At 31.4% G+C, this 24,694-nt stretch overlaps 1 protein-coding gene across 1 annotated transcript; it reads right to left on the reverse strand.

Annotated features, from left to right (window-relative positions):
- Positions 1-11,691: 11,691 nt before the first annotated feature.
- Positions 11,692-24,112, reverse strand: LOC129911572 (sodium/potassium/calcium exchanger 4-like). Its single transcript, XM_055989404.1, has 7 exons — positions 23,248-24,112; positions 19,819-20,145; positions 19,558-19,745; positions 19,343-19,490; positions 19,055-19,285; positions 15,957-16,154; positions 11,692-12,160 (listed from the first exon to the last, which is right to left on the reverse strand). Exons 1-7 carry the CDS (start codon positions 23,396-23,398, stop codon positions 11,724-11,726), a joined length of 1,680 nt encoding a protein of 559 aa, XP_055845379.1. The 5' UTR covers positions 23,399-24,112; the 3' UTR covers positions 11,692-11,723.
- Between the last annotated feature and the right edge of the window lie 582 nt (positions 24,113-24,694).

The following is a 24,694-nucleotide window of genomic DNA, read 5'->3' on the forward strand; positions in this document are numbered from 1 at the left end:
TGTGCGTAAAATGTCTCTTCAAATTTATTTGCAATATGATATGATAACCTTCATGTATGAGTATATATGGTCAAAGACCCAGGAACATTTTTGTTTCAAACTGATAATACAAACGTATACTTAGCGACCATTCGTAGAGATAAAGGGTCTTGTAAGTTTGAACCCTTTTTTACTTTGATATAGGACAAGTTTAGAAGTCGTACCTTTTTAATTTCTGACTTTCACGTTAACGACTTAATCTTAATTTGAAAACTAACAAAAATTTTTAAAAAGCTCAGTTTGGGAATTAAAAAAACACTATTTTTTTATATAAATAATGTTAAAATTACTATACATGTTACAATATAATATTATTTTTTAATTGTCTGATGTCTCTAATATTTATATTTATTTTCCCCCTTGACGTGGCGGAGTGGTTTACGTTGATTTTCATCAAGAAACTTGTTTTTCAAGAAGGACTTCCGAGGACTAAGCGGAGTATGATGTTGCTTATAAAAAAAGGGTTATAGACAAAGCGTGCTTTTGTATGGATAGACTAAATTTGTGTTATACGTTATACCACATAAATTGATCTTTATCTCCTTAAAGGTCTCGAGGAGGTAGAATAGTGTTCTAGAATGGACATACATCTCTTTCACGTTTGCTCTACTATTTTTTTTTTGCTTTTCATTATTTTAAGTGCATTATCATAGAGTTGTTTTCCTAAATATAATAACTGCTTTCAAAATAGTTAATATATGTATGTAGCTCAGTAAATTTAGCCATGAATTTTGTTTGGATACATCTCTTTATTATAAAACATAATTAGGGGAAGTGGGGGCAAGACCGCCCTTTTAGTGTTTGTTTGTCTTAAAAACCAATAAAAAACAACTTTTAATTAAAATAAAGTCTTTATTTATTAAGTTAATTGTTTACTGTAGGAACTCTCATTATTATAAAAAAAAAATAAAAAAACAATTGAACAAAAGCTAATGGCGCAAAATTTTAAACGATTTAGTGATATGCTTAGGCCATTTTAGTAAGTTACTAAGCCAAAAAGAAGACTAATTTTTAACGTTAGTAATTTACTAAAATGACTCTAGCATTTTACTAAATCGTTTAAAATTTTGCGCAATAAGTTTAATGATATTCTGGATATTTTTTTTTTAATTTATGTTTATGACTCCTTCTTTGGCAGAAAATACTTTTGAATGTTCGCTTTCTATTATAAAAAAGAAAAAGTCAAAAATTTGCAGGTGGCCATGGTACAGAGGAATAATAGGTAGTTGACTGCAGAGCCCGGCATCGTGGGTTCGAGGTTCGAGCCCAGCGCACAGTGTGAGAATTCGTTCATTTAACGGAATTAAATTAATAGCGCTTACAGGTTTACCTTTTTGAGAATTCTTTTTTTGCAAGTTATAATATATATATATATATCAATAATGAAATATAATAACAATTATTTAAATATCTCGTCAAATTTTTTATGTACAGAGCTCTGAAAGTACAAGTTTTTTGCCTTTCGGTGGACTCATTTTTAAAAGTACTGTACAATCACAAAAAGAAAATTTGACCATTTCTTTTTTATAATATTATTAAAAAAATAAGTACAATAGCTGCGTTCCTTTGGAAATATTTATCTACTTTTTAGTACTTAAAACTACTTTGAACTACTTTTGCTATACTGAAAAAGTAGTTCAAAGCAGCTTTAAGTACTAAAAAAGAGTGTGTGTACACATGTACACTCGACTGAAGTTATACTTCTCATTCAGTATACATAATACATATATAAATGAATTTCATTTGATTTTTTTAATTTCTAGCTAGCTCACTTTTGAGATATGTACCATAGCTCAGCTCATTTGAGCTGAGCTGAAAGTGAGCTGAGCTGATGGTTGAGCTGAGCTGTTGGGTGAGCTAAGGTAAAGTGAGCTGAGCTGAGCTGTGATGGGTGAGAGAATACATTGATTTTTATTTGGAAAGTATAATGAAATATGAAGATATTTCAAACTTTTATATAACACCATAGCTTAAGATGTTTGGTTCTAGTTATTAATGGAATTATTTTAACACATAGATATTTTTATAAATAAGACAGATAATTTTTCGTGATCTTTTCTCTTGGTGTTTTTGATAGTAAATATATTTCTATTTTTTTTAGTAAAATATTTCTTTTTTTATCATAAAAAAAAATTCCGGTACAATCCGGTTTTTCGATTTTTTTCAAAATTCCGAGAAAATCGCGTTTGAAAGTTGGGGTAAATTTTTTTTTCGAAAAATCCCCGAATCTTTAAACGCTCCTGGAAGCTAAACCACCTTAGAGCAATTTTTGGGAGTGATGCCAAATGATAGCTTGTGTCATGGGCCTACGCTTTGCACACTATCAGATTTTAAAAAAATCGCCTTCCATGTTAAACCACCACATCATGCCTTTTTTTTCAGAATCGCGCCTATTTTTTTTTACTTTTAAGTTCTCCCGGTTTGAGAACGCGTGGACCTACAGGAATGGGAGTTGTACCCAAATGTAGGTTAGAGTCCCCGCTATCTTTTGGCATCAAAAATTTTATTTTCATTTTCTTCAAAATTCCTCGATATAGGCGTTGGAACGCTTTGATATAGAGACAGGGGAGTGGTGCCATATGAAAGCTTATATTCTCAGCTAGCCGATAGTGGTATAATCCGGTTTTTCGATTTTTTTCAAAATTCCGAGAAAATCGCGTTTGAAAGTTATGGTAAAATTTTTTTTCGAAAAATCCCCGAATCTTTGAATGCTCCTGGAAGCTAAACCGCTTGAGAGCAATTTTTGGGAGTGATACCCAATGATAGCTTGTGTCATGGGCCTACGCTTTGCACATTCTCAGATTTTTAAAAAATCATCTTCCATGTTAAACCGCCACATCAAACCTATTTTTTCAGAATCGGACTTAACTTTTTTTTTACCTTTAAGTTCACCCGGTTTGAGAACGCGGGGACCTACAGGAATGGGAGTTGTACCCAAATGTAGGTTAGAGTCCCCGCTATCTTTTGGCATCAAAAATTTTATTTTCATTTTCTTCAAAATTCCGCGATATAGGCGTTGGAACGCTTTGATCTAGAGACAGGGGAGTGGTGCCATATGAAAGCTTATATTCTCAGCTAGCCGATAGTGGTATAATCCGGTTTTTCGATTTTTTTCAAAATTCCGAGAAAATCGCGTTTGAAAGTTGGGGTAAAATTTTTTTTCGAAAAATCCCCGAATCTTTGAATGCTCCTGGAAGCTGAACCGCTTGAGAGCAATTTTTGGGAGTGATACCCAATGATAGCTTGTGTCATGGGCCTACGCTTTGCACATTCTCAGATTTTTAAAAAATCATCTTCCATGTTAAACCGCCACATCATACCTATTTTTTCAGAACCGGGCTTAACTTTTTTTTTACCTTTAAGTTCACCCGGTTTGAGAACGCGTGCACCTACAGGGATGGGAGTTGTACCCAAATGTAGGTTAGAGTCCTCGCTACCTTTTGGCATCAAAAATTTTTTTTTCATTTTTTTCAAAATTCCGAGATATAGGCGTTGGAAGTTGGGGCGCTCACTTTCAGCTCAGCTCACTTTCAGCTCAGCTCAAATGAGCTAAGCTATGGTACCTAGCTCAAATTTGAGCTGAGCTGTGAGCTGAGCTGAAATGTGAGCTTTTTGCAACCCTGGCAACTTGCCACATGGAAATTACCACATGCAACTTGCCACACGCTACTTGCCACACGCAACTTGCCACATACAACTTGCCACATGCAACTTGCCACATACGACTTGCCACATGCAACTTGCCACATGAAACATGTAACTTGCAACGTGTTGTGTGTTTTATGTTTGCCGTACTGCGGCGTACTGCATTTTTAAATACTAAAGTACTGCCTACTCTAAAGGTGAAACGACAGCCCTGCTACCCAGGGTGATCGCGTCATAATCCCTTTGACATTCTTGTCAAAAAGTAAATTTTCATACCCACCCTCCCATAAGAAGTATAACTTCAAAAAGTAGATAAATATTTCCAAAGGAACGCAGCTAATAATGAGTAGAAGTACGATTAATAACATATTTACACACATTTTTGATTTACAGAGCTTTAAAAATACACGTTTTTGGCATCTTGATAGACCCTCTTAAAAAATAGTTTCGCGCAGACAAAAAAACTTTGTATTAATTTTTGTTGGTAATATTTATAACTATTACATACGAAAATGAAATAGAAATAATTTTATATGTATAACTTCCAATTTTTTGATAAACGGAGTTCGGAAACTACATAAAGGTTAACTGGAAACATTGGGTTTTTTGCCTTTTTTGCAGGACTCATCAAATTCTTTTTTGTTTTATCTTATGATGGTCTGCTATCATAATATGATAAAGTTATTTCATCTAAGACTATTTACAGTAGTCTTAAATTCTCAATGAGTCGGGAAAAGTATGTGAATTCCAAGCTTCCACAGTTTCGACCGATTTTAGCCCATATTTCACTGAATCTTTAACAAAGCGTTCTTATAGTTGCCATAAATAAATTTATTCTATCTTCAGAAAGCAGCACATTATAAATGACCAATCACTTGATTATTAACTTAGGTATGCAAATATGAAAACCCTGTTTAAATATCGATAAACGTTATGAAGATTAAAAAATTTTAAATTATTTAAATTTTCTTATTATTACTGAAACACCCTTTATCCGATGTAATATTTTTTTATTCCTTGGTAGTTTTCTTTTTTAATTTTTCAAATTACTTAGTTCTTTTTTTCTTTTACTCTAAATTTTGGATTGGAACACCCTGTATTTCTGTTATAACTATTTTTAAATGAATTCACTAGCCTATTGTTTCTTAAACACCCTGTGAAATAAAAAAGTTCTTAAATTTATAACATAGCTAACACATTTTTTTAACTTAAATCACCAAAACAAAAATGTGAAACACCCTGTGAAATAAAAAATTACTTACATAATTATACCTTGATATTAAGGAAATATAAAAAAAAATAAAACTTTTATTAAACACACACCAAACGCACGAGAAAAAATTAAGAGCAAAGTAATCTCTTCCACCAAATAAACAGAATAAAAATCGCCAACTGCAACTTCAAAGCTGTTTTTTTTTGTTTACATGATCCCCACCTAACAATGCTTTTGCTATCACTTTCTACAATCTATTAGCTTTAAGAAAAGCCGATTTTGACATTAAACAAGACAAGTCATTTTTTGAATTAAATTCCGCTAAATTCGCGAAATCCCACACTGTGCGGCGCAGCGGTCGGCTCAGTAGTTTTTCTAAAATCGCCAACTTAACTGAATCCACCTGTGCGATAACACGAGACAATATTCATCGATGTCTCTTCCTCTGTACCAAGTAGTTCTATCTTCTATGTTATAAGTTATATCTTATATGTTCTTTCTTTGTTTCTATCTGTCTTTTTCTTTGTCATTGTCTGGTGTTGTCTCAGCCAAATGGTCTCAGTTGCCCGTGCTCTTAAAAGCTGAAACACAATCACGCTTTGCCGTCGATTTTGACAACTGCGAAAAGTTCAACTATATGAAATCTGTGTATCCTCACACAATGACGCTTTTCTTACGTACGCTTTTTTTGACAAACGTAAGGAAACGTAAGAAAGCGAGCAAAAGTTCAACCAGACTGAACTTTTGCTCGATTTCTGACAGATATAGTTACAGTCACCCACATTATTATTGCGCCAAATGCGAATAAAAAAAAAATAAATTATTGCAAAACTATGTGTGTTTTTTAATTTCTCTATATAGATTTTGCACAAAAAAACGACATCGAGATATTTTAAATCAAAACAATTTACGTATGAAAAACAAAAAAAATTTAATGATGTTTTAGACTAAGTTTTATTGTTAAAAACAATATATTTTGATTGGTTTTGTTTTTATAACTATAGGATTAAAGAATAAATAAATTTCTATGCATTTTTTAAACACATTAATATCCTTTTTCATTTTTCCACAATTAAATCAAGATAAAGACTTGGCCCAATAATTTTGTGAGTGACTGTGTTTTTTTTTATTTGACAGCAGATTTTATGTTGCAATCAGCTGTTCAAAGTCAAAGTGACAGAAGCGCGCTTTGAGGATTTCTCAACGTAACGCAACGAAGCGACGCCCTAAAGCGTGATTGTGTTTCAGCTTTAAGTGTCAGAACTTCGTACATTTATGTGCGTTGTACTATGTAAAAAATAATAATAATAATAGTTAAAAATTTTTTCAGTGTTAAAAATACGACTGAGGTTCAGGAGGAGGCACGATTTTTGGAGAACTTATTTGCCTTTGAATTGAGAGCCAATTTATTAGTATAAACTAGAGCTGTAGCAAATCGTATGTATTCGTTACTAAAATGCGGGTATACTTCAGTAACGAGTAACGAAACGTTACTTTCTAAACAGTATCGTTACTCGTATGTTTCGTTACTGGGTACTGAAGTAACGAAACATACGAAACGTACGAGATACGAAACATACGAGTAACGACGCGATTCCAGTTTCAATACTTAATCCGATGTAAGAGATACGAAATGAAGTGATACACTCAATTTGTCGCATTTCGCATCTTGTGTCGGTATCGTAACCATAGTCAGAATGCTAACTGCAGATAATTATCTGGAGTTTACTTTTGTCTCGATTAAAACAGTAGTCCAAGGTTCAAAAATCATTGTCTTATCGATAATTAATACAGAAATATCAAAAGAGACGTTTTTGTATTTTCTCTATTTGGCCGAAATATGTAGGTATATCTACGACGCAACCAATCTGTTTATGGCCTTGGTGTTAATGGTATTGATAATAAGCTTAAGAATGTACAAAAGTTTTTTGGTTTTTCAAAAAATTAGTTTATTTTCGGTGCAAAATTTTCAACACAAAAAAAAGCGGAGAAAACGAGGTTTGAAAATCACTCTACATAGAAAAAATAAATGAAAAATTGTTCGACATGGTTGTATTGAAGTGTTAATATTTCGAGATCTGCGCGTTGCACTTTTGAAATAAAGGTTTCTAAAGAATTGTGATAATATTACTGAAAGAATAAAAACAAAAAATTACCAATGTTTTGTCTAAAAATTTGGAAAAAAATCAAAAAAGTTTCCACGTTTCATTAAAAAAAAAACGAAAAAAATTCAATATAGCTACCTTTAAGCTCTTATAACATGAGAATGCCGCAACTAATTTTAATGTTCATGACCTTAAAATGTAGCTTAGATTATAGAAATAGTTTTTGGTTTTTTTCAAAAAAAAATTTTTACTCCCTCATACCTACCAATGTACGAAACATACTTAAAATAAAAAACATACGAAACGTATCAAATACATGAAATATACGAAATGTACGAAACACACGAAGCATGCGAAAGTAACGAAAGTAACGAAACATGCGAAACACACGAAACATACGAAATATGCGAAAAAATGCGCAACATACAAAAGTAACGAGTAACGATATTAGGTATTGATGCGGGTACTAATATCAAAAGTAACGTATACATGCGGGTACTCATTTTGTCGTTACTTTTACAGCCTTAGTAAGCCTTAAGCTCTTATTACATGAGAATGCCGCAACTAATTTTAATGTTTATGACCTTAAAATGTAGCTTAGATTATAGAAATAGTTTTTGGTTTTTTTCAAAAAAAAATGTTTACTCCCTCATACCAATGTACGAAACATACTTAAAATACCAAACATACGAAACGTATCAAATACATGAAATATACGAAATGTACGAAACACACGAAGCATGCGAAAGTAACGAAAGTAACGAAACATGCGAAACACACGAAACATACGAAATATGCGAAAAAATGCGCAACATACAAAAGTAACGAGTAACGATATTAGGTATTGATGCGGGTACTAATATCAAAAGTAACGTATACATGCGGGTACTCATTTTGTCGTTACTTTTACAGCCTTAGTATAAACGAAACAATATGTGGCAAATTCACGTTAAAATTCACTATTTTACTTTTATAAAATATACATATTAATGTACGTGCTAGGGTCCATTTTTATTAAATTCATATATCATATCTCTACCAAAGAAAGATTGATCTAGACATACATTTTTTTTATGGAAATCAAAAGGTAATTTTTTAATCATTTTTTTTTTTTTTTGTATTGAAAAAATTTCAAATTTTTAAAATTTTGCTGCGAACAGTTAATTTTTCGAAGAGACAAAAAGAAAAGACTAAGAAACATTTTTTTATGTTTCCATTTTCAGATCCCCATATAACCTCTCTTACCCTCTCAATTGTTGTATGAGCGTAATCCAATTAATTTCATTTCACCTAAAAAAAACAACCTCTCTATAAATATAAATAGTTCTCATTCAATAATACAAAAACATAAGACTCAAGTCCTGATTCGCGAGCAATTTTGAGGATCATAAACAAGTTGATTGTGTGTTCACCGATTTTAGCAAAGCGTTCGATATGCTGTCACTCACAAAACGCGTATATTTAAACTATGGCTCTGGGTTTTAACGAAACGTTTTTATTATGGATTTCATCTTATTTGGTAAGAAGTTATAGTGTGAATTTCAGAAATGAACTTTCTGATCAATTCTTTAATTACTCTGCAGTGGCGTATCCAGAAAAAAATTTGGGGGGGGCTGAAAAAATTTTTTAATTTTTTTTTTCTCTCATTTTTATTCTTCTTTGATCAAGAGAAAAGCGCTGTGCTGCGGTACTGAAAGTGGTATTGTAGCATTTTACTGCTTTCGACAATTTCGTACTACTGTCTTTTTTTTTTACATTCAAAATAGTGTTTTTTTTTTTAAATCTTGTATCGCAAACCTTTTACACAAACAGCGAGGTGTTCAGTCATCTTAAAAAAAAAACACTTTTATTCCTATGACGTCTAGTTTTTGATCTATACTCATCACTTTTTTCGATATAAACGCCCATGTTCCGCAATTCGACCGAGAGTGAATTGAAATCACTTTTCAATTTCACGTGAAATTGACCTTTGGTCGATTTCGAAAACTTCGAAAATGCTTCGAACTGTCAAAACTAAAGGATCATCCAATTTTATTTTGTTTCTAAAGTAAAATTACTGCTACTTTGAACATGGATGCAATTTTATTGGCAACTTTAATGGAAAAAAAGCAGAATTTAAAAGAAAATATAAGAAGAAGTCACATTATGGGAGACATATTAAATATGTATGTAAGTGAAATGCAGAACATGGGCGATATTATTGCAAATTTTCAAAGAAAAATTTGTTGGGTAGAGTTTAAAGCAATGAGGTTGCAAACACAGAGGCAGTGATGAATTATGATATTTCATTACTCATGTGTTTTATGCTTTTTGTATTAATTTAACACCAAATAAACATTACAAAACAATCAAAATATAAGTTTCGATAATATTGTGTCCAAAATTTGCAGATTCACTGAAAAAGGCATCAAATTCAAGAACAAAAACAAAGTGAACTGAATTGGATCAGAAAATCTAAATGAATGAAAAAATGCCGAACAAATCATTGCCCTATGGACAAGTGAATGCTCAAAAAGTCCAATGCAGAACGTGAAAGTCTCATAAACTAATTTCACCGGCACACAAAATAAAAAAAGTGTCATGTACCAGGAACCAGACCTATCTTTCTTAAAGTTTTTGGGCACGCTGAATCGAATTTCAAGTCCGTTTGCCCCTGTCACCCTCCAGTTTTGAGTAAAATGCAAAAAACTCAAAAAAAAGAAGTTTTGTGCCTTTTTTTACATTTTTCTCAAAACTGGAGGGTAAACGGGCAAAACGGACTTGAAATTCGGATTCAGCGGGCCCAAAAACATATAGAAAGATAGGTCTGGTTCCTGGTACATGACACTTTTATTATTTTGTGTGCCAGTGTTTTCAATGAAATTCTTTTTGATGTCTAGTCCGAAATTATATACTTTTTCATAATATGTTCCTTTTTTAATCCAAATCAGAAGCACAAACCGGAATTTGCTTAAAAAAACCATTAGCTATGTTGACCACTAAGATTTTGAGATATCAAAAATGTCTATTTCCAATATCTTTGAGAAAAATATTATTTTTGAAAAAAAGTAAATATACTAAAGACGATAAAATACGGCTTTTTGAGATTGCAAAAGAAGTTTTGCAAAATTTAACGGTGATGTAGGTAGTTCGACGTCAAAATACTAAAAAAATATTTGAAGAATTCTGAATTGGACTAAAATCCGAAAAAATTATCCCAACCCTCAACGTCAGCTAAGGCTCTTACTCAAACAAACACAAACAGCCATTTCAGAACTTGGAGGGGGCTCGATCATCTGAGCTGCCTCTAGATCTCCAAGATTTACGAACAAGTCTCAGTTAATCATGTAGATTATGATGAAATCAGCCAAATAATGACATGATTTTGCAGGCTTGGGGGGGGCTTGAGCCCCCTGAGCCCCCCCCTCAATACGCCACTGTTACTCTGGTCTTTCCCAAGGCAGCCACCTCGGTCCATTGTTATTTATATTTTATATCACCTATATATTAATGACTTGCCTTCAATTTAAAAATAAAACTCATCTTTATTTATTTAAGTTGACGATGTTTAAGAAAATTGTTTTGATCTTCAAAGTGATCTGGATTCGTTCAGTTCAATAGGTGTGTTTTTTTGTTTATCTATATAGATTTTGTGCAAAAAAACGACATCGGGATTTTTGAAATCCGTCCAAATGTTTGGCACCACTGTACATATGCTTTGGCAGCTGTCTGTCACGGCATGTGCCGTGCTCATGGTTTTTTTTTTAAGTGGTTGGCCATGATGGATTCAAAAATTTTTTTTCACAAAAAAACAAAACCATTCGTTTGGCCATTGCATTAATGTTATATTCAAAAAAAATTTTTTTATACTACCTTGGCACTACTTTTTTTATCGAGAGAAAGTAAAATCTGGATAATTATCTGGATTTTTCAAAAATCTATACAGATAAAGTTTTTGTTGTTTTTAACACGTAAATTGTTTTGATTTCAAAAAGCTCGATGTCGTTTTTTTGCACAAAATCTATATAGATAAACAAAAACAAAACACAAATAATATCATGATATGGGCCCTTAATTATGAAAGTGGACTAAGTCACTCCTAAAAATGGCATCATATCTAGCCTAAAAATAATTATTATTTAAGGGGTACATTTTGTTTGAAAGCGAAATTGCAGTAAATAAACTTCTTTATTGCTCCTCTAGTGATTTCATAAAAGAAATATAATTAAATCGTTATACGAAAATTATTATGTAGCTAAGTTTTTCTTCAAACAATGCAACAAAAAGTGACTTAGTCCACTTTCATAATCATGGGGACATATATGAGAGCATCCAAAGAAGGTTCATGCGTTTTTGTCTTCGTTTTCTCCTGTGGTCTCAAGGGTATACCTACACTTCTCCCGTATGTAAATAGATTAAGGTTAATCAATCTTCCGTTTTTATCCCACCATAGGCGATGTCCAATATTTAGCAGAACAAATTATGGTGTAGATAGTCCCTTAAATCAACTGATTACAATCTTCAACAGATACTATTTAATAATTTCTTCATTTATAATGTTAATTTAAAAGTAAGAAATTCAAACAAAGTTTCTTTAATGCACAAATTTAATGTAATATTGTATTTAATATTTTCAGTATATAAATTTAATGTTAAGATGTAACTTTAGTATTTAACGAATTAAATAAATAAATAAATGAAAAAGTGGCAAGAGATAGCAAGTTTAATTAAAGTTTAATTGGTTAATGTTCACATATAGGTAAATTAACATTAAAGAAAACATTAAGTTCAATCATTGATGCTAAAATCAAAAATCCAACATACATAACTGCACATGCGATTCCGATTTTCCAATCCAAACGAAATTTGTTTGCAGCAAATGCTATGTAAAGCCCGAATAGAGTTGTCAAAAGTGAAAAAGCTGAATATGTGAGTCCTGATGAATTTAATACAACCCAATGTGCTCCAGGTATTGTCGGTACAAAAAATGCTTTAACAAACCATGGCACTCCTAAGCATAGCAAAATATCAAATGTATTTGAACCAATCGAATTACTGATGCCCATTTGACCGTGCCCTTGATTTGTAACGATTACGCTAGAAACAGCTTCTGGCACACTCATACCGGCAGCTAATATTGTAAGACCCATAACCGAATCGGGTATGTTGAGTGTATCACCTGGAAAACAAATAAAAAATAATAAAATTCATAGGCTGCAGAAACGCTCAACTCATCGAGCTAAAGAAAAATGTAATATGAATCAAGAAAAAATTGATTTTATTTTTCGAAGAAAATACCAAAAATTAGCATTTTCTCATAATATTCTAATCTTCATCAGCTTAATGATGAGCATGAGCTAAATGCTAACTTTTTAACATTTGATAGCAAGAAGGAGTCGAATAACTATGAACCTCATATCTTAAAACAAAATGTCAAATTTTCTTTCATAGTGCAGTAACTGAAGCAAATTATTAGGCAACCCGGCCGAACAGCTCTGATTGATGATCTTTTTTTTTCAAACGTCGGTAATTAAAAATACTTTAAAGGGTATAGGTTAAATATTGGTGATGTTGCCATATTGTTTTTAAAAATTAAAATTAAATTTTTTTTTGAACAAAATCATTTTTTTTTTGCTTAAATTTCATAAAATAAATGATACCAAAAGATTCTCTAGGTAATTTAAGAACAAAAATATATGGGAGTAAAAGACAATCTTCCATCGTTAAGGCGATAAATGCAATTTTCTCACAAACGGACTTCAAACACAAAAAAAAAATATTTTGAACACAACGGCAACACCTACAATATTTGCATACACGTTTTTAAAAAGCCAGAATCTCATTTCTTTCTGTAAAATTTAAATCTACTAAATTTAATCAAGAGTTTTTGAATGAATGGTCCTCAACTCAGAATTTTGAAAAAATAAACGTTATTTATTTTGTTCACAAAAATCTTCAATTAAATTTAAAAAATCAAAACGGCAACAGCGACAATTTTTAATCTATAGACTTTAAAGGACGTTTGATGTTTGAAAAAAAAGATCATCAAAATCAGAGCTGTTCGGTGGGGTTCCCTAATATTGCAATTTTTTGAGCTTTAGTTACTCCACTATGAATTTGTTTTTTTTTTGGTTTAGGAGTTATACCTAAAACATTGTATACGGGCGAAAACAAAAAAAATACCATCGAGAATTCTTCCTAAGTCAATATAATTTTCAAAAGATTTCAGATAGTTTTTTACGACAAGACATTTTATAATAAAATATAACAAAACATGGTAATAAAAACAATGATCATAGATTATCGCATATTGTTTTTTAAATGTCCAAGAATTTTTATCGTTAAGCACTAAATTTTACAAACTTTATAAGTCAATAAGTATCCAATAATTTAATACACGTGCAATTCATATAAAGATAAAATAAGAAAAATTTAATAATTGAATAAAAGTAAAATACATACATTATATTTTATCTTTGTATTGCGTTCTTAAGTTCTATGCAATACATAATCAAAATATAAAAGTTAAATATTTCCACAACTACATATGTAACGAAAATGACTCATAAGTAGAATGTATGTATGTACCTTAGAGTGACCGCAAGAAATCGATTTTCGAAATTTGGTCGGGGGAACCCCATACATTGTACCTACACCCATTGTATATATATACAATGCCTACACCTACCTACATATTTAGTAACGCAACACATTATGTATATTTTCAACACTACACTACAATCAATTTGAAATTCCACGTTAGTGATAGTAGTTAAGGAATTAGATATGTCAGATTAAAATCAACATCAATCCAAGTTGAATGAACGAATTTCAGCAAACAGATATGATTTTATCTTGATCGGTTTGTAAATAAACATTTCTTTTTATTTGAAATGTTGATAGATTATTTACCTATGCAATTTGATTTATATTGTAAATAGTGACTGATGGGTTAAGGTGAACGATAACAATATAGGGATTACTTTTTAAATGCCAACAATGTTCTGTTTACATTTAAAATTATGTACTTAACGTACACACTACACGTGGGATTTTAAAGATTAATTTGAATTAATGTCGAACAGGGATAGTGTTCGGAATGCGATCATTAAGGCACATATCGTCGTTTTTATGGTAAAGTGACATACGAATGTAAGTTTTCGCATTATATGTTATTAAAAAAAAAACTTTAAGGCTTTCAAATTTCGACTTGTGACACCGTAAAAACGAAAATATAACCTAACCACAATATGTTAATAATTAAGTTAATTTGTTAAAAGAAGATAACCTATGCCATTAAAAAAAAAAAACAAAATTATGAAAATTAATAAAGACTGTAGGTACTCACACCAAGTTCATTATCTAACAATAAAATTAAGAATTCGATTCAAACTGTTGAAACAAAAATTGTACCTATCTGATCATAATTCAGCTTGAGTATCAACAGCTACACTTTAACACTCACAATTTATATAAAAATAAATAAAAATATATTGTTATCGTTCGGATCTAAGAACCAGTTTATATTAGGTAACTTAAAGTCCATTTAAATTATAATTTGCGGATTTTCTTGCAGATTATTTAAAATTAATAAGCAATCTATCAAAAGAAGTTCTTATTGGAATTAATTTCAGGGCTTTCATTTTACAATAAGTGTAGGATGCTTTGGTCTATGCTCAGGGGGTTTAGGTTCACCCCTTTACTTTGAAGGAATAGGTATAGGTCGTTTCAAATCAAAAGTCCTGACTCTGAGTTTATTTTCTCCCTTCCAATAAAATTGAGAACAAATAAATAAAAAACTCAATTTTATTGGCTCATTGCGACAAATCAACTCAAAAATAACAACAAATCATGCTTGTTTGAATGAAAGAAATGCTAGAGAAAAAAAAATAAGCATACGAAAAATCTGAATTTGTTTAATAATGATTTCTATGGTGACGACTCCAAAATAATTGAAAAATAAAAATAAGATATTTACTGCCCTATTATACAAATGAAAAGATGTGAATAGAATTTTAAGTTATGAATTGCTATCATATAAACTGGAATTTTCTGATCCATCTTCACCTAGTCCCATAATAATATCTTCGGCAAAGTTATCCTAACTGCCTTCAAATAATAAATAATTAAATAATTGTATGTTTTTTTTTTGTATTGCCAGCGAATATGGAGTGATGCAAGCCCGGGAGACTTGCCTCCGCTTTCTGAGGCTAACCCAGTGAATCTCACAGACGGATCAATTAATTAAAATAGGGATATCAAGAACTGTTCTTCGTTATTTTATCGTAATTTTAGAAAAGTTCAGGTGCCTCATAAATGCTTCCTTCCAGTAAGCGAATGAGTTTTTTTTATTTTTGCTCAATTTTCCATGGTAGGTACTTTTGATTTGAAACGACCTATATTTAAGAAAAATTCGTTCCATTTTCGCAGGATTTTCCCAGATCCCGCACGCTCTGGGGTCCGCATTTATACCGAGCAACCGACGACCGAGTGCCTACGTGTCAGCACTTAATCAAAATTTAGAAAAATTGAAATGGTAATAAGGAAAAGTATTGATTTTTAACGCGAGTACGAGATCATTTAGAAGTTGATACACTTAAGTGAATATTTAAGAAAACGCGTATTTTGGTTGGTATACCTTTTCTCATATTATTTATAGTTTCTCTGTTTATACTAACAGTGGTAACTTAAAAAAAACGGGCCCTCTCAAGCATAAAGGATGAAATTTTAAACATTTGTTGTAACTTAAATTTAAAAGTTCAAATGACCTCAAATGACATTTGGCTCATCAGTCAGATGCTGCCTTGCCATTGCCATACCATTTTGGCCCATGAAAACAGAATACATAAAAAACGAATTTTTAAAAATGTTAATGAGCCCTCATCGATCTACTCAGCGTATAAGAAAAGATTCTTTGACAATCTATTAAAACCAAGAGTTAAATGTACTTCTTCTTCTGATCTAAATTCTCTTACCTACAATGGTGATTAGATATGCAATAATGTAAGATATTACACCAATCCATGTTACTGCCATTCCAAAAGTCACAAATCGGCAAGATGGATGCTTTCTGCTATCAGGAACTGTTATCCACAGTAAAAAAGTTATAGGCCATCTTAGAAGATAAACTAGTGCACAAGAACCCCGCATATTAAACGGATCATCAGCAAAATCTGAAATAATTTCTCTGTTACATTTTGTTCATTTAAAAAACTCAAAACAATACAGTCAAATAAGGTGAAAAAAGGGGTAAACCTCGGAATGAATGCTAATAGAAATTTTTTTGCTCAATACCTTCCTTTTGGCATTCTATAACATACCTCAAAAGTCTACAGAAATCTCATGTCCGCAAGTAGCGATTTTGAAGGTCAAAGCGCGAAATGGAGATTTTCAAAATTGGCAAAAATAGACGATGGTATTACATACACATATGATACATGATTTCAAGGTATTTTTTAATGTTGATTCCAAAAAATCTAAAATCAAGGCAATCTGACGTATCTGAAAAATTATACCTGTTTTTCATCTGTCAACCCATATTATTATAACAGTTGCTAACGTACTACCGAGGTAGCGGAACCAAATTTAGCATGAAGCATGAATATCCATTATAATAATTAAGAATCAAAACAATGCAATGCAAAAAACATTCATATGCACTAAAAAACATCCTGGTACAATCATGGAATTAGTGCTAATAGGCTAATTTTTTGGTTTCTGTGTTTGTTTGGATATCCTATATTATATGTCAAAAATCTAAAAAAAATTTGATTCCGCTACCATAACTTTTAAGGGTTTTTCGGTAGTACGTTAGCAACTGTTATAATAATATGGGTTGACAGATGAAAAACAGGTATAACTTTTTTCAGAGACGTCAGATTGCCTTGATTTTAGATTTGGAATCAACATTAAAAAATACCTTGAAACTATGTATCATATGTGTATATTAGAGTGGGCCGAAAAACACTTTTTTTCGAATTTCAAATCGTAATAGCGCGGAAAAGTTGCGAATGGTGATGACTAATAAGGGTTTAAAAAATAATCAAAATCAGTTCATATCTTCCGGTCGCGCATCGGCTCTGAAGTATGAAAAAATTTTTAAAAAATGGTATTTTTACAAAAAAAAATTTACCACCCTAACATATTATTTTTTGAACATTATAGCTTTAAAAAACTCTCATGTGAGCTAAATATTAAGCAGAAAAAAAAATTGGCTCAAATTGATTAAGGACTTCGGTGGCACATGTGTTTCAAAATTTGTCAAAAATGGCAAAAATCATATTTTTGCGATATTTTTTTTCCTTTTTATAAACTATTTTTAAAATTATTATTTTTACCAAATAAGAATTAAAAATGAAGTTGACACAATCAGTGAAAGCCGTGAAGTCGCTGAATATATAAAAATCTTTCGGTCAAGTACGCTTTGGCTATTTATTATTCTCTTTGCCGCACAGTGGTGCCTTTGGTGCTTTTTTGGCTTCAAAAATCATTTTCACGGCCATTTCTTGATGAAAAGTCATGAAATTTAGAACACTGAAATATATAAGTATAAGATATACGAAAAAGCTACCAACTTTTTTTTTACTCAAAATGGTGGTCCCAAAATGGCGATCAGAATAAGCATTTATAGAATCTTCTTTTGCGAAACTGTTTATAAGCTAAAAATTTAGCTAATTGATGAAAAACAGATGTTCGACTTTTGAATTAGGTACAACTGTTCATATTTAATGAAAAAAAATTCAAACATTGTTGAAACAAAGTTCAAAAAGAGTCAAAATAGTAAACCGCACTTTCGACCTTTTTTTTGTGCTATTTTTTGATTTTTTGTTTATAAAGCTCAATTTTTGATATCTTCCTTCTTTATTTTCATAAAAAATTGACTATTTTGGCTTTATATAATTCCCAACTATGTTTAAAAGTAGATATTAAGAAAGAAAAAAAATGAAAAGATAAAAAAACTGTGCTAACTTCAAAAGGAAACAAAAAACAGCACAAAAAAAAGGTCGAAAGTGCGGTTTACTATTTTGACTCTTTTTGAACTTTGTTTCAACAATGTTTGAATTTTTTTTCATTAAATATGAACAGTTGTACCTAATTCAAAAGTCGAACATCTGTTTTTCATCAATTAGCTAAATTTTTAGCTTATAAACAGTTTCGCAAAAGAAGATTCTATAAATGCTTATTCTGATCGCCATTTTGGGACCACCATTTTGAGTAAAAAAAAAGTTGGTAGCTTTTTCGTATATCTTATACTTATATATTTCAGTGTTCTAAATTTCATGACTTTTCATCAAGAAATGGCCGTGAAAATGATTTTTGAAGCCAAAAAAGCACCAAAGGCACCACTGTGCGGCAAAGAGATTAATAAATAGCCAAAGCGTAATTGACCGAAAGATTTTTATATATTCAGCGACTTCACGGCTTTCACTGATTGTGTCAACTTCATTTTTAATTCTTATTTGGTAAAAATAATAATTTTAAAAATAGTTTATAAAAAGGAAAAAAAATATCGCAAAAATATGATTTTTGCCATTTTTGACAAAATTTGAAACACATGTGCCACCGAAGTCCTTAATCAATTTGAGCCAATTTTTTTTTCTGCTTAATATTTAGCTCACATGAGAGTTTTTTAAAGCTATAATGTTCAAAAAATAATATGTTAGGGTGGTAAATTTTTTTTTGTAAAAATACCATTTTTTAAAAATTTTTTCATACTTCAGAGCCGATGCGCGACCGGAAGATATGAACTGATTTTGATTATTTTTTAAACCCTTATTAGTCATCACCATTCGCAACTTTTCCGCGCTATTACGATTTGAAATTCGAAAAAAAGTGTTTTTCGGCCCACTCTAGTGTATATAATACCATCGTCTATTTTTGCTAATTTTGAAAATCTCCATTTCGCGCTTTGACATTCAAAATCGCGACTTGCGGACATGAGATTTTTGTAGACTTTTGAGGTATGTTATAGAATGCCAAAAGGAAGGTATTGAGCAAAAAAAATTTCTATTAGCATTCATTCCGAGGTTAAACCCTTATTTGACTGGATTAAAAGTCCTTTTATAATACTAACCACTTTCTACACTGCAAACACTATCTGTCATTGGAGAATTTGTATCATATTTTCGAACGTCCAATGATCCAACATCTACCGATGTGCTTGGTATGATTTTCTCCTCCGAAATTGTTCCCAGAAGAGGACTTATTTCATTCACTTGTCGAAATGGACGAACTCTTGATTTTCTTCTTACTTTCGAAATCAATTTCCTTGCTTTTCTAGCCATTACGTCGTTCCAGTACAAAGCTGTATGATTTTTTATTTGCATATTTATTAATTTAAATTACATTTTTGGAAATTTACCCGTTATATATAAGAAATATGCTAGAACCAAAAATAAGGCTTCATACCACATTACAATACCATCATAGAGTGTACAAATTAAACCCAATACTGCGACGCAATACATCATTGAATCTCTAGTTACTGGCCACCAATCTAAAGTGATCATCTTAAAAAGAAGAAGAACCTAGGTGTGAAGAAATACGAAAATAATTGATACATTTTTTTTGTTATACTTGGCCCGCAAAAAGACCGCAACATGCCGGAACAGCGAGAATATTAAATACTGCCGAACCAACAATAGTTCCAACACCAATATCTCCTTTTGTAATAAATGTTCCCACGCAATTTATAAAAAGTTCAGGACTGGAGGTAGCAGCAGCCATAAAAGTTGCACCAACTATGTCTTCTTGCATGTTAAGCCCTTAAAAAAAAAATAAATAAATAAAAATATAAAACTACATATGGTTATTTTTCTAATTTAAAGAAACTCTTACTAAGACACATCTGTTCTATTGCTGGCACGAAGTAATCATCGCATATTACCGCAAGAAACCAAAAGCAGTAACAAACCAGAAGGACATGTATCACGATGCAGCCATTTTTCCGTTGGAACCTGGTGAAACCATCCGGTGGGAACTCATTGATTGCAGGTCTGGTGCAATTGTTTGTAGAAGACGAAATGGTAATAGTTTCGTTTTCATCTTTATGTGATCCTTTTATTGTACTTGGTGATTCGGAGATATGAGTTTCTAGTTTTAGAGGAACTGACGTCGTTAAAATATCATTTGGTATAGCTAAAAGCTTCCGACCATTTCGGATTGCTGAAAAAAAACATTATTAAAGTAATATAAATTGTATAACGAGAACGCGTTGACTCTATGACGTAAAAATAACGTCACAATCTGTCCCAAGAGTGTCACGTCGTGTTATCGTCAACGAAAACAGCTGTCATTGCGTTGACGGGTACGATGACACTCGCGTTGAAACACATTTTTGGGTCAACGCATTGACTATTTTCGATGGCCGTGTAATCTCTCTGTCAATGCCATTGAGACGCTTTGACAGGATTTTAAGACTGGGTGTCATCGCAATGACCCTGTCCCAGTATTGACGGGGCAGAATTTAATACCGTGTCATCGTTTCAGACTGACATTGTTTTTTGTATAGAAATTTGATGAAAGTTGGATTGAGAACATTTTTTGTAGGGCGATTTTTTGAATGGTGTCCCGTTTTGGAGGGAGGGGGGTTCTCATTTCACCTTTTTATTTTTTTTTTTTTATAAAAATAACTCTTCGGTATGGCCATGGCATCCATGTTGGATGCAATTTTTTTTACAAAAAACCAAAAACCATTTGTATATTCTAAGCAAGACCATTACCACTAACATTGGGTGCGGCGTTCCTATGCTATAACCGTTTGAAGGTGGCCATATTGATGTTTTTTCGATTTTTAAAAAATGTAATGTCGAAACTTTTTATTTTTTTTTTCTAATTTTTCAACAAAACTTTAATAATTTTACATTTACCTATTTTCGTTAAAAAATCTTATCAGAATTCATTTAAGATTTTTACCTTAAAAGTGCATTGCGTATATCTCGAAATATTTGCATTTCAATGCAACCATGGCAAACTAATTTTCGTTTAATTTTTCTATGAGAGGTTTTTCAAATCTCATATTCTCCGCTTCTTTTTCAAAATATTTTTGGAAAATTTAAATTTTTGCTTTGTGTCAAACAGTGTGATCAACAAAGTTTTGCCCACACCTGCGCGTCAACGTAATTTAGGACAACATTGACGCAATAGTGTCAATCGTGTGATAGTCAATGTTTTATGCATTGACAGTGTGAACGTTGACGGTGAGATGACAGAGAGAATATACAATCGTCTGGTTTTAGAGCCTTGAAGAAAAAAATAAATCTTTGCTTTCGAAGAAAAATATTGAAGCTTGACTTGAGTTTGTGAAGAGTAAATCGGGAACAAAAATGATAATCGGATTCGTGTCATATGGTCAGATAAAACATATTAACAAATATTGTACACATGGAAGAATTTAACTGTCCATAACTGCCAGAACAAAAATAATATCAACTGTCAAAGCAAATTACCTATTGCTTGGGACAGTTTTGCACCTTAGTGTATTAGTGATTGTCTAGAGGGTAAATGCAAATTGTTTAAGAGCCGAAGTTAATGGTACTTGCGATATGACCAAAATGGATAAAGTTGATTTTCTAAAAAAATTGCTGAAACGTTATTAAAGTACCTGCCTTGGAACCATTTTCTTGATTTCTGACTTTCTCGTAAAAGGTTTAACTGATTTCAACTAATAATTCGTTGCCCGAGTATTGTTTTGTCATAAACGCCGGGGTAAGATCGCTCAGTGGGTAAGAGCGCGCAGTGCTTATTTCTCGAGTTGTGTCAAAAAAAAAAAAACTAAAACGAAAAATGAGGAAATCAGCGCTTAGTAAGACGTCAATAAGTGATGACCTTCGCGATTGTGTGCTCAGCTCCATTTAATTTTAAAAGCGGGTTGAAAAAATCCGATTCAAAAAAAAAAAAAAAAGTTGTGCGGGAAAAGTGTGTAGCGTCGGCGTGGGAGCATTATATACCGAAAGTAGTACATATTTTGGAATTGTGCATATTTATATTTGATTAAAGTCAAAAATTTGTTAGATTTTGTTGTATTTTATTATAAATTTGGTAAATAGAAAAAAAAGTACCTTTGTGGGTAAAATCGCGCAGTCCATTTGTGGGGAAGAACGCACATTCTCCCCATAAACTTTTCTTTTTTCAACAGGACAGAATTATTGAAACTTGAATTTTGAAAAACGAAGGCTGTTATTCATGAATTTCAAAAAAGAAAGGCCGTAATCTTCTTATTTAATTCGAAATATTTTTTTGTTTGATTTGTTTTATTGACTTTGGGGCAAGAGTGCGCACTTCGACTTCTTTTGTTTTTTTTTTTTTAATCATATGAAATATTTAAACTTAAAATCTTTTTTTCTGTGTTTTCTTGTCCCAAAATATAGATGAATCAAATCTAAAAAACATTATGGTGATATCTCTTACAGAATCTTCACAATTTCGCCTTAAAGTGAAAAGTGCGCGCACTTACCCCAACTGACTCTATTTTATTTTTGTAGCCATCATGATAAAAAATAAAAGAAAAGTGACAATCATGTTCACATATTCAATATCTATAAATGCTTCAATCATAAAAATAAACTATTTAGTAAAAACATTAATTCTCGTTTTTTCCAATCTTTGAATAGTTTTTTATAAATAAATTTTTTTAAAAGGATACATATCGATAGGTAATTTAATTACATATCTACAAAAACTTGTAAAATAAAAATTTTCAAATTTTGCTCGCTTTTCAAGTTATAGACAAAAACTCGAAAAGTAACAAAAAGAGTCGAAATTTTGTTGCAAAAATGGTCATATCTTTATAAATTATCCATAGAATTTGAATACAAATATTTTGTTATCTTTGCCAAAAAGTGTACTACACAACTACACAGAATTCACAAGATTTTGTAGTAAGAATTTTTGTCAAAAATTTCCTTTAAAAAATGTTTTGATTCATTGCACTTAACCATCTGAAGTGATTCGAAAACGTTATTCAAGAGTTTCTTGCTTATTTATTCAGCTTTCAGGTTCTCGTGCTCAGATTGGTCATTTATTATTCAGATAAAACCCCAATTCTAAGTATGCTGGGAAAAACAACGATAAAAAACTTTAAAAACCATATCTCGAAAACATATCCATAGGTAAACATTTTTTCAGATAAGATTTTTGAGTTCTCTGTAAATTTATACGAAAAGTATAACAGCGCTTGGTCTCCAAAAATATTTAATTTTTTGTAAATTAGTGTTATTTAAAAATATTATAAAATATTGGGCAACAGTTAAAAATATGTATACTTACGAAAAGAACTATTTAAATTACTGGAACCGAAAGTCCAAATAAGTGAATAAATTCCAACAACTCCCAAAAAAACCACAAAACGGATGCGCAATGCGATATTGATCCGACGCTTTTGCAACGTTATCCCAGGACTAAAAAGAACTTTGTTCATTCTATTTTAAAATTGAATTTAATATAATTCGCGGCTTTTGATGAATTTAAAGAAAAAAAAAGCACTTATTAACATCCAAACTGTTCAATTAGTTCGCTTAGGATTTCTTGGCTTTCAACTCTGAATTTAAAGTCACCATGGAGAGCTAAAAGCCCTAATGAGGGAAAATCCAACCTTTTTATACCAAAATCACACTGAATACACTGTCCAAATACGAGTAATTGCATGTTGATAGTTTGACGAATCATGTATTTATTTATCATCGGGGATTACGGGTGCCACTCGAATTGATAAGCATCTTTGAAATTTATTGAATAAAAAAGCAGATACTTTGTAAAAGCGACCAGGCACCTAAAGATAGATAGATATTGGAGGTACCACATAAACACCAAATTAACAAAAAGCTTTAAAATTCACTTTTTGATGCAATATACATCATTTTTTGTGGATAAATGATGAGGTACAGGAGAGAATGTGCTTATTTTTCCATTATTGACAAACTGCTTTATTTACTCATTGATTAAATGCAATTTATTTGTACCGTAAATATAATGTTATGATGGGTTTATCTCAAGCATTGGGAATATTCCATTTATAAATAAATATAAAAAGAGCAAATAATGTTCTACTGGCAATAAATTTATGTTAAGTCATTTTTAGAAAGAATTATAAATTGCTTTGATTTTATTCAAAGAGCTACGCGAGTGTGATACTTCTTCACTTATTTTTGTAAGACTGTTTGGATGCTGTCGGCAATCAATTTGCATCTTCAAACCAAGAAAAAAAAAAAATAGATGCCATTATATTACCTTCATATTGAATGTGTACACTTCAGGTGTTGGTGTTGGCTATATGGGCCGTGTTCGCACTTGAAAATCTTAGATATTGCATTTAGGTCGAACCGCATACCGTTTCTTATCATTGGAGATTGGAAACATGACACAGTAAACAGACTCACAACTAGTCCGGAAAGTAAAGTTGCACAAATTTTACATCTATTTTTTTGTTAAATAGGTAGGTACTCGAAAAAAACATAAATAATCGTGAAGCAAGGTCAGGCTTTTCTCAGCTCCCGTAAGCGTCGTTATATGCTTTTGTAAAAAAAACTGTTCATAACATTAACATAACATTTCATGAAAATAAAAAAAACACTTTTTATAGAGTCGAATAAGTGGCCAAATATTACGATTTGTAAAACTAATTCAAAATCCAGCCATTTCGGTAAACCCTTTTATATTTTGTACCGACATCAAAAAAAGAAGAGGTATTCAATTCGTCTGTATTCTTTTTTTGTTT

Source organism: Episyrphus balteatus, chromosome 2, assembly GCF_945859705.1.
Source record: "Episyrphus balteatus chromosome 2, idEpiBalt1.1, whole genome shotgun sequence".
In the NCBI taxonomy this organism is placed as follows: domain Eukaryota; kingdom Metazoa; phylum Arthropoda; class Insecta; order Diptera; family Syrphidae; genus Episyrphus; species Episyrphus balteatus.